The sequence below is a fragment of the Hakea prostrata genome, chromosome 7 (assembly GCF_041222555.1).
Source record: "Hakea prostrata isolate BN-2017 chromosome 7, UWA_Hpros_2, whole genome shotgun sequence".
NCBI classification, from domain to species: Eukaryota; Viridiplantae; Streptophyta; class Magnoliopsida; order Proteales; family Proteaceae; genus Hakea; species Hakea prostrata.
Genome location: NC_142606.1, coordinates 58,163,353 through 58,181,110, shown reverse-complemented (window position 1 = coordinate 58,181,110; position 17,758 = coordinate 58,163,353). Strand labels below are relative to the sequence as shown.

General features: G+C 38.0%; 1 protein-coding gene, 1 long non-coding RNA gene and 1 pseudogene across 2 annotated transcripts; 1 reads left to right on the top strand and 2 right to left on the bottom strand.

The window, feature by feature from the left end:
* Positions 1–355: 355 nt before the first annotated feature.
* On the bottom strand, positions 356–5,274 carry LOC149011485 (uncharacterized). Its single transcript, XR_016174754.1, has 3 exons — positions 5,131–5,274; positions 2,701–2,817; positions 356–1,461 (listed from the first exon to the last, which is right to left on the bottom strand). It is a non-coding gene; the product is annotated as an uncharacterized LOC149011485 (long non-coding RNA).
* A 521-nt stretch (positions 5,275–5,795) lies between these two features.
* Positions 5,796–9,598, top strand: LOC149011484 (vacuolar-processing enzyme-like; annotated as a pseudogene).
* A 1,015-nt stretch (positions 9,599–10,613) lies between these two features.
* On the bottom strand, positions 10,614–13,483 carry LOC149011483 (putative pentatricopeptide repeat-containing protein At1g26500). The gene has a single exon (XM_089162890.1). It carries the CDS (start codon positions 12,660–12,662, stop codon positions 11,136–11,138), a length of 1,527 nt encoding a protein of 508 aa, XP_089019016.1. The 5' UTR covers positions 12,663–13,483; the 3' UTR covers positions 10,614–11,135.
* Between the last annotated feature and the right edge of the window lie 4,275 nt (positions 13,484–17,758).

Genomic DNA, 17,758 nt, shown 5'->3' with positions numbered 1-17,758 from the left:
GCTTCATTTGTTTAACCAAAGATCAGATTGAAAAATAAATATTCAATCAAATTGTATGATGGCTATCTAAAAAATTATACTAAATCTTCACATAAAAAAGAACCAAGTAAAGATCTGAGAGACCCACAAAGATATTGAATTTTAGTGGAATCGAACCACCTCTCATGGGTGGGCCCATGTGCTCTTTCATTTGAGCTAAAGATTCACCTACCTACATAAAGAGTGTTAGCAAAGGTATATAATAAATACACCAAGAGTCCTTCACAGCTTTAGCCGTTCACATACAGTATTTAGATTACTGATCTCAGCTTTTCCAGCTAATACCATGTACATAATGCCAATATCAAGCCCCCAGCTGAATAATGTGCCACCTATAACAATTGAAAATCAAAATGGTAAGCATTTACCTGTTAACAGCTTTGCAGTCTTCTCTGTTCAGGCCCTTAAACAAAGTCACCATGGCTGATTTGCAGACCTCTACACATCGATCCAAGTGGATTTTCAAGCCAACTGATCTTGTAAGACAACCTTCTTTCCCCATTTCAATCAGTCTTTTATTCGCAGCATTTTCCGTTATTTTTTTACATTATTGTCTGCTGTATTTTCCATTATTTTTTTTACATTTTTTACATTTTCTGTTATTATTTTACATTTCAAACATGTTAAAGCAAAGAACCAGAATGCCTGCTGTGTTATATTAAATATTTCATAACTCCAACAAATAGTGGAATTTTTTATACCCCAAGCCTTGAAGATTCATCCCAAACCTGACTGCAATTTGAATTTGTTATTCCAGTCCAAGTGTCCCCTCAATTGGGAGATCTTACCCATCTGAGAAGCCTAGCTACTACTTCTGGAAATATTTGATATTATGGGTATTACTGTATTAGCTTAATTCATGTCATGATGATAGACCAGAATTTGCATGGTTTTGTTTCTTCAGTGGCTAAGACATCATCCCAACATACTGAGATCAGAGCACATCCTTGTTCTCAACATGGCATGATGTCATTCTTATTGAGAGCTCAGATTTGACAGTTTTCTTTAAATAGTGTTGTCAATACCTGATAATAATTCATGGATGCTTTTAGATGGTACTTAAAATCTTCTAGCATAGCATTGTAATGAAGTATTGAACCCATACAAATATTAACAAGATGGCTTCACCAGGTATGACACCTTTTCTAACGCATGTCTCATGAATAGAACATTGGGACGCTAAAGAATACTATGTTTAACACGATGAAGTGTCACTAAATCATGATTTTTGGTTTTCAAGTCTAAAAGTAATCTAACCATCTATAAACATTCTGCATTTGCGGGGGTTAATGCTTGTTACCTGTCTTCAGTGGATGAGAGTGAAGAATAGTTGTCTACTACACCAAGAAACCAATGCTGACCCCATGTGAAGGGCAATAGCCAAATCTGCATTGTTAAAGCCAACCAATTCGAAATCGGCACCTTCAACATAAATAAACCATGGCAACCGACATCTCAGAATCTTCAAAACTACATTTAAGTGACCTTAACACTGATCATGAATTAATAGGCAAGCCCTCATGTGTTATTCAAACAAATAATCTCTCATCCCATGGTGGAACATAACAGCAACAATGTGAAGAATTTATCACATGTATCATGCAGATTTTCATTTCATGGGCAACACAGTCAGATGCTCAGGCTTAATTCATCTTAAAAGAAACCATACATAACACCATCTAACATGAAGACAAGCAAAGAAATCTAGCTAACTCAATTAAGACAAGACTGTATCCAAATAGGTGAGCACAAATCTCTACAAGTCATAATGTCAATGTGTTTCTGCACTCGCCATATGCTAATTCAATGGCTAGACCAAATTCATTAGTTGAGAGGTGTTAGAAGGAAATCATGAAGCATTATAAGCATAGAAGTTCCTGCCATATGAAAGTAGGCATCATTTATCAACAACCTAAGGCATTTGTTAACACTGATTTGAACAATAAATTGGCCATCAACACTAAATTCATGCTGTTTAACCATATGATTTCCCATCAAGTGAATTTGAAGTCAAGGAACCCATTCAAGTAAAACATCCATAAGGATTGGATGTAAACAGATCCAATCTCTTAAGGAGAAAACATAAGGATGAAGAAACTTGTAAAATGCAAAATTCAGACTGGAGGAGTCTTAAGCCCATAAGAAACAGATTAAAGGGACTACAAGGAACAAAGCATAGATCAAAAATCACCTGGGTAAAAGACAGAAATGGCTTTAGGTTAACACTAACGGCCTTAGGTTAACAATAATAATTTTAAATGGAGTTCAACAGTGAAACAATATTCATGCTGCCAAGATGACACTTGCTTGAGTAAAGAACAGCAGACTTCAATATATTTTGCTTTATCTTCCTTACCATTATTACAGAAGAGTAGAAAATAAAATTAATCTTTCCAATAAAATGCATCGCTGTAGAAATGCAAAGCAATGTCCAGTACCATTACATCATGAAACTAACTTATCAGCACATCATAATTAACCTTCCAGATATAGATTCAAAACAAGATAAACATACAATAACTATCATCAAATTACTCAAATATATTCAATAAATAACCAACATAAAAGTAATACAAAAATAACAGAAGAATTAAGAAAACATCTTCAAACAACCTATTTGCACATAGTAGGACCATAATAACACAAGTTTAGCAAACAGACCTGATTCATAACTTCTTTTATCATTTCTCTAGCCACCTCAATCTACTTTTTATTGCCAGTCACACGCACAGTCCTCTCCTTGGATTGGTCACCCTCAGGAAGATGTTGGGGTATAAGCTAAGTAAAAATGATTGTCAGTATTGAGTGGTACAAAATGCAGAACAGCATAAACATAAAAAACAGGCAAAGGGAAATAAAAAATAGCATTGAGAAGTGCATTCTTGGTACTCCAACCCTCTAGCATTGAAATGGTATAACCGATGTCAAAGTTATCTGGCAATGTGGCATTATGAAAAAGTTGCTAAATTTCATAATGAATAGAAAAATTAGTATTTTTTCCTCAACTTTTTCATAATGAACAGAAAAATTAGTATTTATCTTTTATGTCCGGGCCCTTGACATGGTATAACCGATGTCAAAGTCCTGTATAGATCAGCTTGGTTTCATGATTTTTATCATTTGGCAAGCAGTCCCTTTTTCTTCAATTGTTCTTTTGATTATTCACTGCCTATGCAAATCAATTTCTATAGAAAGTTAAGATCTTCTAGTTATGTTTACCAAGAAGTCTTTGATGATCCATATAAAAGCTTCTTTTGTTGGTGCAAAACAAAAGAGAAAAAGGGTACTGTGACTGCCAAAGAAGAGCAGAATTGATTTACCTTGGCAGTCGACTCTTGCGTGTTAAATTGTAAAGTAGATGCAAAGTAGAAGCTTGCCTAGTATGAATCTAGCTGGGAAACAAGCTAAGAATAGCAAGCAAACTGTAAAAGCAGAACTAACTAAATAAGTTAGCTGTGCAACACAACAGGATGAGGACATTTATCTCATTGAGTTATATACATGCATACCCATTATGTACCCAGTATAGATAGGCTACATTAGTTGACAAGTATATCAACAAAAGTACTGTATCTTGAGGACTTCCTACTTCCTAGGGTACCTAATTGTATCTATTTGCACCCCAGTTTTCAAACTGTCATATAGGCATCCAGTCTTTTTGTTGCATCCAACATGTCTTGTTGTCATATGCTTATACTATGTCCCATGCTTTGTTATTATGTTTGGCTTTCGCACATTAGGCATTCTGTTTTTTAGTAAAACACATTCGGCCACATCTGGTATTCTCATGTCATACTGCATCGATATTGCTTCAATGTTACAAAATTATCATTCAACTATAGAATGTCTAAGCAGCGCTGTAACACCTATGGTCATGTAGTTGCCTACACAACTATGATTTGAGCATGTTATTTCTCTCAATTAGTTGATAGTGCTCCCAACTTACTTGTTGTTCATCATCTTTTTGATGGTGATACTTGATATTCATCTTCGTTTCATGCGTTCACCTTACATTTAGAACAGTAGAGGATATCTAGATCGACAATGTCCTCATTTTATGCATATTTACACATTTTTGTCACTCTCCAATCTTCCCTCCCCCAACCCCCCCCCCCCCCCTTCCAAAAAAGAAAATTTTACCCAAAAAGCCAAAAATAAAAAAATTACTTGACTTCAGCTTTTCATTGTGCTTTAAATTATTTATGCAGCATCCTGTCCATATTGCAACCATGGAGAAGCATACTACAGGCAAATTCAGATAAGGTCTGCAGATGAACCCATGACAACTTTTTACCAGTGCTGCAATGAGAACTGCAAACGTCAATGGCATGAAGACTAATCCGAATTATGCAATTGGTAAACCTATAATTTCTTGGTTGCTACCTTTCATTGAGGTTGAATGGGATTCTCTGGCAGTCCAAGGGCATTCAGGCTTTGTAAGTTGACATAAATGAGTAACAACTAACACAGATAACTATGAAAGTTAAAGAAATAACAAATTAAGAGATTACTGACTTCTGGAAATAGCTTGTGAAGAAGGTATCAGAATCAATGGACTTAAAAGCTTTGAGGAAAGTCCACATATTGCCAATCAAAGGCTAACCCATATCGCCTGGAGGGATATTAGCCCGTTTATCACCCAGTTTGGATTCATATAACCGGGATAATATCAATTAACATTCTTGAGCAATCCGCAAAACCCAATAAACCCTCCAATCAGAACTGTCAATCCTACCCAGAGTAACCCACTCTCCATCTTTTTCTCTCCTTTTGGCTACTCACTCTGCAAAGTTCAGAATTGCAGACACCTATGACTCAGTTCTCCCTCTATAGCTGTATTTATAGCAGAGGAAGGAGGAGAAGAGCGGGGGAGAGAAAGCGAGAGAGATTGTGACAGACCAAAGATGAATTTTTGTCCACCAAGTACAGCTATAGAGGGATTTCGGTTGCCTTTGAAAGAAAAAAAAAATTCATTCGAGCAAATCCGTGGAACAGAGGGATTAATTTATCGGATTCTCGACCAATGAGCGGTGATTTGTCCTTAATTTTCTCTGTTCTTTGTTTGGGAAAGAAATGAAAAAATGAGTCTACCTGGTAGAGAGGTCGAGAGATGTCAAGAGTTGCAGAACTTCTTCACCTTCTGATATTACAACTAAAGAACAGCGGCAGAACAATGGTTGAAGCCGTAGGACAAAAATCCAGTGATTCGTGCAGAACGATGGCACCTGAGGTCTTCAAATGAAAGAACAGCGGCAGCCGAAGAGGGAAGAAGTTCGTTCAAGCCCCAACTCTCATTTTGAAAATGAAATGTTTTTGACCGTTGGATTAGAATGTAATAGGTGTCAAAAATCAAGGGAGAACGGGAAACCGGAGGATGTCAGAACCGTAGCGGACAAAAATCCCATACTTAGTCGGTGATAAATGACATTGCAAAACGTTTTCTTTTTAAGATATTTCAAAACGTTTCATATGCTGAAAATTCACCAGTACACCCTTGGTTGTAAAAGACATCTTGTAACTTACAAAAAAAATAATAATAATGCATCATTTAAAACTCATAAATAATTATAATTGAAGATTTTTACATTAAAGAAGTTCTATAATTTTGGAAGGTTCATTAAAGTAAGTAAATTCGTTACCAAAAGTAAAAAATAAAAAAGTTAAAGAAGTAGACTCCAAAAGTGAAGCCTTATAACAAGGGATATGATCCCTTCTTCCATGCTTTTCAACGGAGATAACTCTTCTTCACCGAAAGGATGACTCGCTTCTTCACTAGGATTATTCTCTCATTCTTATTCTCAATATCAATCCAAAATGTCGATGGCCGGAATCTTACTAGTCTGCCGTCGAAGGTGACGGAATTCATAAACGGCAAAGTAAAAGGCGAAGATGGTCATAACATTGGGACCAAATGGACCGTCCTTATTGTTGGTTCCATGGGCTTTGTTAACTATTGCCATCAGGTAATAAAATGAACCTTCTCTAGACCCTCTATCTAAGCATAAGGTGTTAATTCTTGTTTATCAAACTTGAAACCATTCCGCTTATATTATATGATTATATCATATCATACCAAATAAATATTAAGCTTATATTACATAATTATATCATATCGTACCAAATAAATATATAGTATAATATCAGTATGACATAGTTGTACCGTGTTGCTCCAAAAATCCAATCAGTACTTCTTTACCGGTGCAAACCTACAAAACAATGTGCTCAAGTTCAACTAAGGGTGGTTGGAGGACGTCTCTGACTATCAAGTCAGTGAATGCAAGCAATTTGAAGAACGACTCTAAGTGTGATGATCTTCACATCCTTGATGCTGGAATAAGGGTAATGAATGTGTCCTTGCCCAATAAACAAGTTTTATATAGCCACTAGGGAGTTATCTCAACCATTATTGATCAGGGTGTTAGTTTTCCTGGTTGTCGAATGCGTCTTGTGATGGTGGTTGAATCCCACTTAAAAACAGTATGTGACACTTAGATTAATCAAATCCTTGTATGTCTGGCATTCTGGTTTGGTGATTTCGAGTGCTCGGCGAGACCCCTTCATTTTATTGAATCCGATCTTCTTTCCTAGCAGCACTCAGGCTGGAGTCCAACCGCCTTTGGTCCATCAGGCCAGTTCATGTTTCATCTTTCCCTATCATATCGTTTGATAAATGAGAGTGCAATGGTATGGACAAAATAATACAAATGAACTATATAGCACCCATACATAGGGATATGAGGTAAATGTATTCCTTACCATATACCAATATCGTATTAAATATCGGTTTCACACAGAGTAGACACCCTTAGTCTAAGTGACAAAATTAGTGCATTGGGTATGCTTTTTTTTTTGGGGGGGGGGGTCAAAGGGAATGACATACTCTAATTCACTTAAACCAATCCATTAACTTTAATGATATGACATACTCTTTTAGGGATGAAGGAACAAATCAAGCACAAACTAGGAGTTCTAAGTTTCGATATTCCTGAGTTAGAATTGAGATCTAGATTGTGCTCCCTTCACACTCTTCCATCATATATTTAGGAAGGAGGCTTATGTCTAATAATTGATAAAGTGGGTGGAAGTGAGCCCTTTTCCAAAACATGTGGTGGGGAGGTGTGATGAGAGCACAATTTGACAGGTCAAGGGTCAAGACTCCTGAGTTAACTAACAATCCAGTGAATATATCATGTGTTTCTAACAGTTACTTATATATCTCCTATTTTACAATCTATCATTTCACTATGCTTTAATGGTTGATTAGGGGTGAAATTTAAATTTTAAATTTTTAATGACCAAAATAGCCTTGATAACTTACTCTGACCTATTCTTTGATCAAAATACTCTTTTGTCCATAATCCCAACCAGGAATGAGCACTTAACTGATGTTATAGTTGTTTAGTAATTTTAGTTTGATCTTGAAAATTTTTAACATGTTTATGGTTTTTGTTCTTATTTTTATCAGGCTGATGTATGCCATGCATACCAGATCAAGAGAAAACGTGGATTAAGTGATGAAAACATTATTGTTTTCATGTATGATGAATTGATGACATTGCTTCAAATAAGGGAAACCCTACACCAGGCATCATCATCAATAAACCAAATGGTCATGATGTTTATAAAGGAGTTCCAAAGGTTATTTTATTTTTAAGTTTTATTCAGACCTAACCCTACTTTAATTCTGTTTCTCTGGTTAACTGTTTCATCTCATGTATGGAAACTGACCTGTTCCAGGATTACACTGGAAAAGATGTTAATATTGACAACGTTTTTGCTGTTCTACTTGGAAACAAAACTGCTCTTAAAGGGGGCAGTGGAAAGGTTGTGGACAGTGGTCCACATGACCATATCTTTGTTTACTATAGTGACCATGGAAGTCCTGGAGCTCTTGGTTAGTAACTCCATACATGCTTAAGCCTTCTAACCTTGGTTTCATGTTTTCTTCACCGTTTAAATCCTAAATTTTGGCCATCAAGGCTTGGTGGTTTGATGAAACTGACATGCTCTGTGGTCATTGTTTTCTTTTTCAGGGTTGCCTGGTGGTTATACCCTATATGCACATGATCCAATAGATGTTTTAAAGAAAAAACATGCTTCAGGGACATACAAGAGTTTGGTAAAAAAAATTCTACATACTGTTTGTGTTCTTCAAGGTTCATGGAGAGAATGTTTTCTTGCTTAGTTCTTTGTATATGTGAAATTGTAGGTTTTCTATCTTGAAGCTTGTTATGGTGGGAGTATTTTTGAGGGCCTTCTACCGAAGGGATTAAATATCTATGCAACAACAGCTTCAAGTGCAAAAGAGGACAGTTATGCAACCTACTGTAGTTATCAAAATTATCCATGTTTGGGTGACATGTACAGAGTTTCATGGATGGAAGATAGGTATATTTCTCATTGAAGCTCACTTGCTTTCATGATCAACTTGTAACTGCACTCCTTCATCTATGTGTTGTCTTAGGCAGAGAGAAAAATTAGTAACTTTTATATTTGTGGGCAGTGATCGAAACAACTTGAGGACTGAAACTCTGGAGGAGCAGTATGAGCGGGTAAACACTTGAACTTTGTGCTTTTATTACTTTGATTGATTCTACATATATGTCTAAGAAATCTATCTGTAAGCATTTTCAGGTTAAACAGAGGACACTAGATTCAGGCTCCCATGTTCAGCAATATGGGAATTTAGGTCTTAGCAAGGAGCACGTCGCTCAATATATGGGTACAAATGGAGCAAATGAAAATTCAAACTTCACAGAAGAAAAGTCTTTCCCATCTTTAACAGTGTCTGTGAAGCAATTGGATGCAGATCTTCTTTATTTATGGCACAAGGTTTGGTCAAAATCTCACATTATAGGGCTTCATGAATCTTTACTGTGTTTTTCAATGTTGGTTGCAGCTAACTGTAGTCACTTCCTCATGAGAACCTGTAAACTAAGACTTCTAACCTTTAGAGAACAGCTTTGTTTCATGTATTATGACTTTATATCCATGTTCACTACATAATAGTAAACAAGGCCTGTTCTTCCTCTGACCTTTTGCTTTTTTTGGGTTTCCCTGGGGGGGCATTGTTCTCTTATTAGTTGACCAAATCTCCAGAAGGCTCTCCAATGAAACTTGCAGCTCGAAAGCGGTACGTCAATGCAATGTCTCATAGGGTGCACATAGACCAGAGTGTTGAACTTATTGCAAAGCTTATGTTTGGAACTGAGAATGGTTCAGAGGTTTTCAATGCTGTTCGTCCTAGAGGGCGGCCTCTTGTAGATGATTGGGATTGCTTTAAGGCAATGGTAAGTGACCCAATTCTTACAATACCATCTTGTAGAAGGTTATCCTGATTCAAGATAAGTTTCTGAGAATTCATTTGCTTTTCTTGCAGGTGAGGACTTTTGAGACACATTGTGGATCTTTATATAAGTATGGAAGGAAACACATGTTTTTCCTTGCTAACATCTGCAATGAGGGTGAAAGTGGAGCAAATGGCACAGGTCTCAGCCCAAGCTCACAAGATATTAACACTCTAGTTTATGGTAGTACTTTGAATCAACTGCACATTATCTCTAATACTTCTTTCACATATGATTCAGACACAAGAACCATTAGAAATCGAATAGTTGACATATCATTGAATCCCTGGCGACAGATCCTGAGAATGAACAATCTAGTAAAAAGTCCAGTAATGTTTATCATTTTCTTTGCATATCAATAGAACTCTTCCTCTATTAGATTTAGTACAGAAATCTGGCATATATGCATATGTTATCTTCCTGAAGTTGGAGTACCAAAAAATAGTAATGATATTGATCAGGGTTCTTACATTAAGTACACTGTCAAGCCATTTCATTTTTGCCTTTTATCTTAAATATAAAACCCATCTGAGAATACCAGTGCAGTCATTCAATTCGTGTCAAATTATAATACTAAAATATGGTTCTAGGCCACCAAAGGAAAATTTTCAGAAACCAACCAAAAGAACTGCTAACTTTAAAAAGTTCCCAGATTTTAGGAGAAAGCTGATGTAAATGAATCAACATTTAGATTGAAGGCAATCTTAGATAGACATACAGTTCTGTAAAGTTTTAATGAAATACCATGGGAAAACTGAAAGACATGACTTGATGCAAAGTAACCAAAAGCACAACAGAATCTGAGATTTCAAATATAAAAATCAACACCAGTGAATCTGATCCTATTCTGATCAAAGGCCCACCCTGTAGGTTAAGTCAGAATCTCAGATTAAACGAACAATTGATTCTGATGCAGTGAGTGCACACAGAAATGGAATAATATAAGCAGGTTTTGATATGGGAAAATGTAGTTCTCAAAAGATAAGTTATTGATCAGCCAAATATGTAATAACAGTCACTAACTCGGGTCAAATTATTACCCAGAACAGCAACAAATTTCAGTATAGCATCATGAAATTGAATCAGATAACCAACAGTAGAAAAATGCTGCACAAGATGCTTACTTGAAATCTGATTGCAGGCAAAAAGAATATATGACAAAAAGGAAGGCAATGTCAAAGTCCCCACCATACATGTCACTGAATCACAACGAAGTTGGTAGAGAAAGAAAGCCAGTTTTCTATTAGTTCAAAATCGTTGCCCCGGGGAGGGGGACATTGGGGCTGCTAGCAGCTTTACAATATTTATAAAACTCACAAAGATAAATCATTATAGGCAATACTGGAAACCTGCCAACCGACAAGATCCACCCCCTAACAAAGCATTAAAAAGGAAACAAAAACTGACTATGTAACTCCTGAAAGTGAGCTGAGGGAGAACTCCAAAATTGCTGTCTCTTAATAAGAAATAAAACCAGCAAGAGCTTAAAAGGACTAATTTGTAACAGAGATTCCAACCTGTATAATGATTCTTTTTCGTAGTTCTAATTAGAAGAATACATGTGATCTCTGCATCATGTCTACCTAGCTTGAAGTCATCTGTCCACAAGGAATGGATAAACGATATGTAGAAGACTCAGGTAAATTTCTTTGTGATCCAGTTAAATTCCATTTCTCCAGATCCCTTTATATGTAAGCCACTGTCCTACCATTCAATTCCAATAATCAGATGAACTTTCAGGAGCTATTTTCATGGTTCTGCTACTCGTATTCTCCTCCTATCTCTAGTAGCCATCCTTTCCCCATACCTCCCAAATATGTCTGCAAGGTCAACTAATCCCACCTCCCTTAATCTCTTGCCCACTTCCTCAAACATTACAACACCTTCCTCATTTGAAAAACAGTGCAAAAACATATTGTAATTGAACCTAGGCACCTCAACTCCACCACCCATCATCCTTTCCACAAACTTGGTAGCTTCTAAAAGCTTCCCCACCTTAACCAAGCCTCCAACAAAGATGGCATCAAAATTGACAATAGGGTCAGGCCCCTTTCTTCCTCTCTTCCCTAGGTGTCCTTGCAATAACATGATGTAAGTGTGCATAGTCGGCTCACACCTTCTTTTTATCATCTCCCTAAATACTTGAGTTGCTTCAGTCGGCTTTTTCAGGTTCAGTAGCCCTTTAATCAAGCCATGGTAGATGCTTATATCTGGGTTTTCAATCTCACCTGCTATCTTATATGCTTCCCTGACTCTCCCTTTGGTTAAAAGCCCACAAATTAGTGCTGCAAATGTCTGGTTATCTGCATTGATTCCTCTCTTCCGCATTTCTTCAAACACCATATGAACCTGGGCTAACTTATTCTTTTTACACAACCAAGTGATCACAAGCTTGTAGGTTGACAAACCTAAATCGTTAATCCTTTCTATTCTCATAAACTGAAAAAGTTTCAACGCCTCATCAAATCGATTTGATTTGAAAAGAGTCTCCATCATTTTCTCAACTGCATCTATATCTGGCAGAAACCCGTCATCCACCATTAAAGTCCAAACTTTTCCTGCTTCAACTAGCTCACCAGTATCACAGAACCCAACAATCAAGTATTTGTAAGTGACACCAGATGGTCTGATCCAAGGCTTTAACTTGAAGACTATATATTTAGCTTCAACTGCAAGCTTATTACAACAAAGAGTCTCAACAACCTTGTTAAGAGTCTCCACATTGTAAGTAAACTCATGGGCGTTCATCAAATGGAAAAATTCGACACATTTCTTCAACTCCCTCGCCGATGCCAAACATTTCAGAGCAATTCTGAAAGTTCTATCATTAACAAGCCGTCGTCTGGCCATCTCCTGTAACACCTCCCAAAGAAGCTCGATGTTTCTTGACTTCCCAATCACATCGACCATCTTGTTGAAGGAGACCGACGAATGAGTGAAACCCGGCTGGGTTTCGGTGAACTTGAAGAATGCATAGATGGGTTTCCATGAATAAAGAAACTTGTTGCAGACCTGAAGGAAGAACTCGTGAGAAAGATTGAATTCGCATTTACAGAGGCGTGAGTGTAGCTTTGACTCCACCGCGTTCTGTTGTTGGTAGAGGATCGTACAGACCCGAAGTAGCTGAGCAGGATCGACAGGTGAGTTGGGTTTTAGGTGGGTTAGGGAGAGATTTGAATCAGAAATTGAATTGGTTTCCAAGTATCGATATTGGAGTTGGAGGTGACTCTGGAATTTGATGAGTCCTCTGCTGATGTTCACCAATTTTCTGCTCATGTGGCTTGCTGGGTATGACTAGTGAGTGACAAGAGTAGATGAAAGCACCAGGGAGGAAAGGAACTTTTATAGGAAAAATTGCCTTAAGAGGTACTAGATCAGAAAAATAAATTGCAATTTAAGAAATTGTCCTAATTTCAAAGTCTCAATGATCTTTCTTGCTTGCTTTTTTTTCCTTCCGTGTTCATACGAAGCAGATAGAAAAAGGAAACCAAGCCCATTGCCTAGCAATTTTAAACCCAATTTGTCTTGACAACTAATAGCCTTTGTTTTGCATTTAATCCCAAACCATATTGTTCAATACAGGGCACAGACTTCCCAAAAAAAGCTGAAACAGATGATCGCGAGATCCTACCTTGTAGGCTTCTCTTGTTCTTGGAGGTCGGATAAGTCCCCAACAAAAAACGAAACAAAAACGCAGGAGCTGAAACAATATTAGAAATTGTTAGAAGGCAAGAAGAAGTCCACCCAGATCATTTTATTTGGGAACAAAATGCTATCCTTCTTAGCTACCAGAATCCCGTCGGGAGAGTTTCTGGAGGAGCTGAGGACTCTTGAGTTGTGCTTCGTTTCTCGGACAAGTTGTAGTTTGAAAATTTTGTGCTTCGTTTCTCAGACAAGTTGCGGTTTGAAGATTTAGACAGAAGAAGCTTGGAGTTGTTTCAAAAGTTTTTAACAACTCAGAAAGAGCTCTTCCACAACTAGATCGATCAATTCAGAAGATTGTTGTGTAAACTCAGTGGTGTAAATCCTAGCTCAAGATTTTATCGTTGTCGTTACAATAAGGGAGGAAAAGAAGAAAAGAGAAGTAACAGTAGGAATCAGTGAGAACATTGAGACGGGGAGGTTTGAGAAGCCGCCGCGAGGGATTTTTATTTGCGGCAGCTGCTGCCGACGGTCCAGATTTTGCCATATCAGCAAAGTCTGATCGTGTGGCTGAGATTCAAGTGATGAGGGTTAAGATGTAAATATTGATTTTTACTTTTACATTTTCAAGAATCAAGTTTTATTAATTTACAAATCAAGTCCTTCATTTTACCCGATACCAAAAACCCTCTCTCGTCACCATGGCTGTGCTTTCTTCTTCTTTCTTCTTCTTTCGTCTTCTTTCGTCTTCTTCTTTGAAAACTTCGTATCGCCTCCTGCACTCCTCACTCTCCTCTCTGTTCTCCTGTAAGTATACAGCCGTTATCAAGATGTACATATTTTCAAATTTTATATAAATTCTTTTCTGGCTTCTTGAGTTCTTATGGCTGGAGGAGCGATGAGATGCGTTCGTAGGCCTTGACGCCCATTTGTCTCAACTGGAGTGACAGGAATTGGCTCAAAACTGGGACAGAAGTTCTTGCTTCGGCGACTGAGCCAAGGAACGATTCGACGATCTTGTGTTGGTGTTCGATTCCTTTGAGATCCCCCATTGTTCCTGAGCTGAAACCGATGTCTTTGGATGTTTTGAGTGGGGAATTTGTGCATACCTCGAGTCCTGATTTCAGGCTGTGACAGTAGACCTCGAGCATGTTGAGTTTTTTCTCCAATTCTGCCATGGATTGTTTGAGATTGGATGCTTCAAGAACGGCTTCATCTCTGTTTCATGTGGTTTGGATGAGATTGTGAGAGAGTTCAAAGGAAGTGGAAGGTCGAGAGGGTGGCACAAGCTTACGGACCTGATTCCCGGAGCCGACACCACTGCGCCATCTACTAAGACCACCTTCTTTAACATGCCGGCATCGAAATCAAGCTGCAGAATAAAATAGAAACGAAGGACAAATTTTGAGAAATCAAGAACAAGAAGATCGAATGATTGGAAGTTCAGGCCAATCAAGAGATTGCAAACAGATAAAATGGTCGATGCACCCCTGGTTTACAAAATGGCGAGGAAGAAGCGAAACAAACCATGATCTTTAGGCAGAAACGGGATGTGATAATCGGTCATGACTCGCAATTCCATTGAGGGGTTCTCACACCATGCTTGGTTAAAAGTTACCAATCTGAACCTTATTTTAAAACAGTTCCAAGCGTTTAAACACCATTTTTATGGCATTAAACAGATCTCTGGAAAGTGTTCCTGGTTTCACCATGAATTCTTGAACCCATCTTTTATTTTTATTTTCTCTGGTTTTACTTGCCATAAGCATGTAACCGTGTTTAGCATAACCTGGCCGGATGAACCTCAATCCCACCACCCAAAGATAAAAAAGGAAACAAAGAGCTTAATGTGCGTAAAGCTTATGTGGTAGGTCCATCCAACCTCAATCACTGCTTGTACCACCACGGGTTGCTGGATTTAGTGTTCTTTTGACGGAAATGCCGAAAAATAATTTTTATAAAATCAGAAAATACATATATCATTGTATACTTGCAGGAGAACAGAGATGAGAGTGAATTGGAGCTGGAGGAGGCGAATACGAAGTTTTCGAAGAAAAAGACGGAGAAGAAGAAAGAAGAAGAAAGCACAGCATGGAGATGAGAGAGGGTTTTTGGTATCGGGTAAAATGAAGGACTTGAGTTGTAAATTAATAAAATTTGATTCTTTAAAATGTAAAAGTAAAAATCAATATTTACATCTTAACCCTCATCACTTGAATCTCAGCCACACGATCAAACTTTGCTGATATGGCATAATCTGGGCCGGTAACTGCTGCCGCAAATAAAAATCCCACCGCGAGGGATTTTTGTTTGCGGCAGCAGCTGCCTGCTGCTGCCGACGGCTCTGATTGAGCCACGTCATCATAGAAATCAACGATCCAGATTTAAACAATGAGGAGTTGTTGTAAATATGGATTTCTTTTTATCACACATTAATCCCTTAAAATTTTATTAATTTACAATAACAGGTCCTTGTCTCAACCTCCGGCATAGGACAGACTCCAACGGAGAGATTAGGTCGGACCCCAACCTCTCTTTCGAGCACCTCTACCCTCCCACTAAAACCATCTCAGATCTTTTTATTACTTTGCAAGCGATCCATTAAAAGGGGGGGAAAAAACAATCTGCAATAGCCGAAGAACTCAAATAGATACAAAACGACGGTTCAACCCGTAGAAAACAAGAACTACTCAGAGATGCAAAGGAAACAAATGAACAACCATAGAATTTATCATCCATCATCCATGTAAGAAAAGAATTGGTAATGCTTACTTTTCAAGTCGGGTTTAAGCTTTTTAACCCATCTCAATCGACAAGATTTTCCTGTTCGTGGCAAAAGACATTTGGATCGAATGGAGCTCCAATCTCTGGATCTCTTTTTTACACAATCTTTCAGTGATCTCGTCTTCCTCTTGCCATCCATGGCCCTTTCCTTATCATCATCATGTCATCCTTGCATTTTTTCATTCCAGAGACTAGACTTTCGTCGAAAACCCAGATTTCTTTTTTTTCGCAGCCTTCTCTGGTTTCTTTTTAAATTTCAATCTCTGACAATTGATATCAACGAAGAAGAAGACAGTAGTGGGCGGCCTTGATCCCATTCTCACCTACACTGCTAGGGTTGAGATCGAACAGCTGCAGTGGTCCTCGTCCCAACCCGATTGGGTTGCCATTGCCTTCTCTACCAAGCTCCGGATTCTCAGGGTTTGATTAAGAAAGATTTGAATCATTCTCTGCTATTCGCATCGCAGGCGTCTCCCTCTTAGAGCAGACTTGCCGCTTGGAAGATCTGAGATGGTTTTAGTGGGAGGGTAGGGGTGATCGAAAGAGAGGTTGGGGTCCAACCTGATCTCCCCGTTGGAGTCTGTCCTATGCCGGAAGCCGAGACGAGGACCTGTTATTGTAAATTAATAAAACTTTAAGGATTAAAATGTGAGAAAAAAAATTAATATTTACAATAACCCCTCATTGTTTAAATCTGGATCGTTGATTTCTATTTTGATGATGTGGCTCAATTAGAGCCGTCGGCAACAGCAAATAAAAATCCCGCCGGTAGTTGAGAAGAATTTTTCAGAAATGAAGAGCATGCGTTAGGGTTTGAGAGAGTTTGAGAGGGGATTTTATAAAATACTCTGCATTTACTATTGTACCCCCACATAAATGAGGATAATGACTTCTCACCCATAATCCATAATGGACTTTTAATCCATTGTGGATTTTGGAGGTTTTTCTATTATTTTAAATAAAAATAAAAATGATAATGGATGCCAAACCATTTAGAACAATGAAAAAAATCTCATAATAAACAATGAGAATTGATACTAAAAAGAGCCTTCATCCAAGAAGTAGCCATAACAATTTTTCATTACTATACTAATTTTATGATCAAGTTTCTTCATGTTATTTTTGACCATATGTTGAATATGACTCATGCTTCACATTTTGTTGCCAACAGATACGGGTCCCGCTCCCCGGAGAGAGGACGGGGTCCGGGGAGGTTGCCTGGGCGGGAGTGTGGGGGCAGTGCCCCAAAGCCCGTAGAGGTCTTATGTCACTTTGGCAAAAATTGAATGAAAAATCGGTGAAAAACCGAATGAAATTTTGTTAAATATGGTGGATTTGGTGATTTATCGCCGAAAAATAGACTTTTTGTGATATATGGCTGAAAATTGCCAATTTTTTGGCGATATACCGTTGACATTGGTATATGTAGTGTCACTGGGGGGAATCGTGTCGCCCCCCAAGACTCCCCCCAACGACAGGGCGATATATCACCCTATGTTGGCGATGTATAGCTGACACTTTGTTCCGTGGTCTGAACCAAATATGGACTACTGAGTAGCTAGCTCTACCTTAATGATGTGGCTAGATTGGGAACAAACAAAAAGTCCGGTAGATTACATGTAGTTATAGAAATAACGGATTGAGAGCCGTATTCATTCATGGCGAGATATCCAATGTTTGATAAGACGAGTTGCAGTCTTAAACCAGTTCATAGCAAGGTCAAGAATTAGATGTTTACCATTCTCCAAAACTTTGAAAATCTAGGGAAAAACAAAATGAGACTTTATGGATTGAGGAATGCCAGGAGGCTTTCGAATAGTTAAAAAGGAAGCTCGGGTTACCAGCAATACTAGCTCGACCATCTCTCGGGGAAGATTTGTTTGTGTACTTGGACATCCCCAGCAACAATCAGTGTAGTGCTTACCATTCTCCAAAGCTTTGAAAAA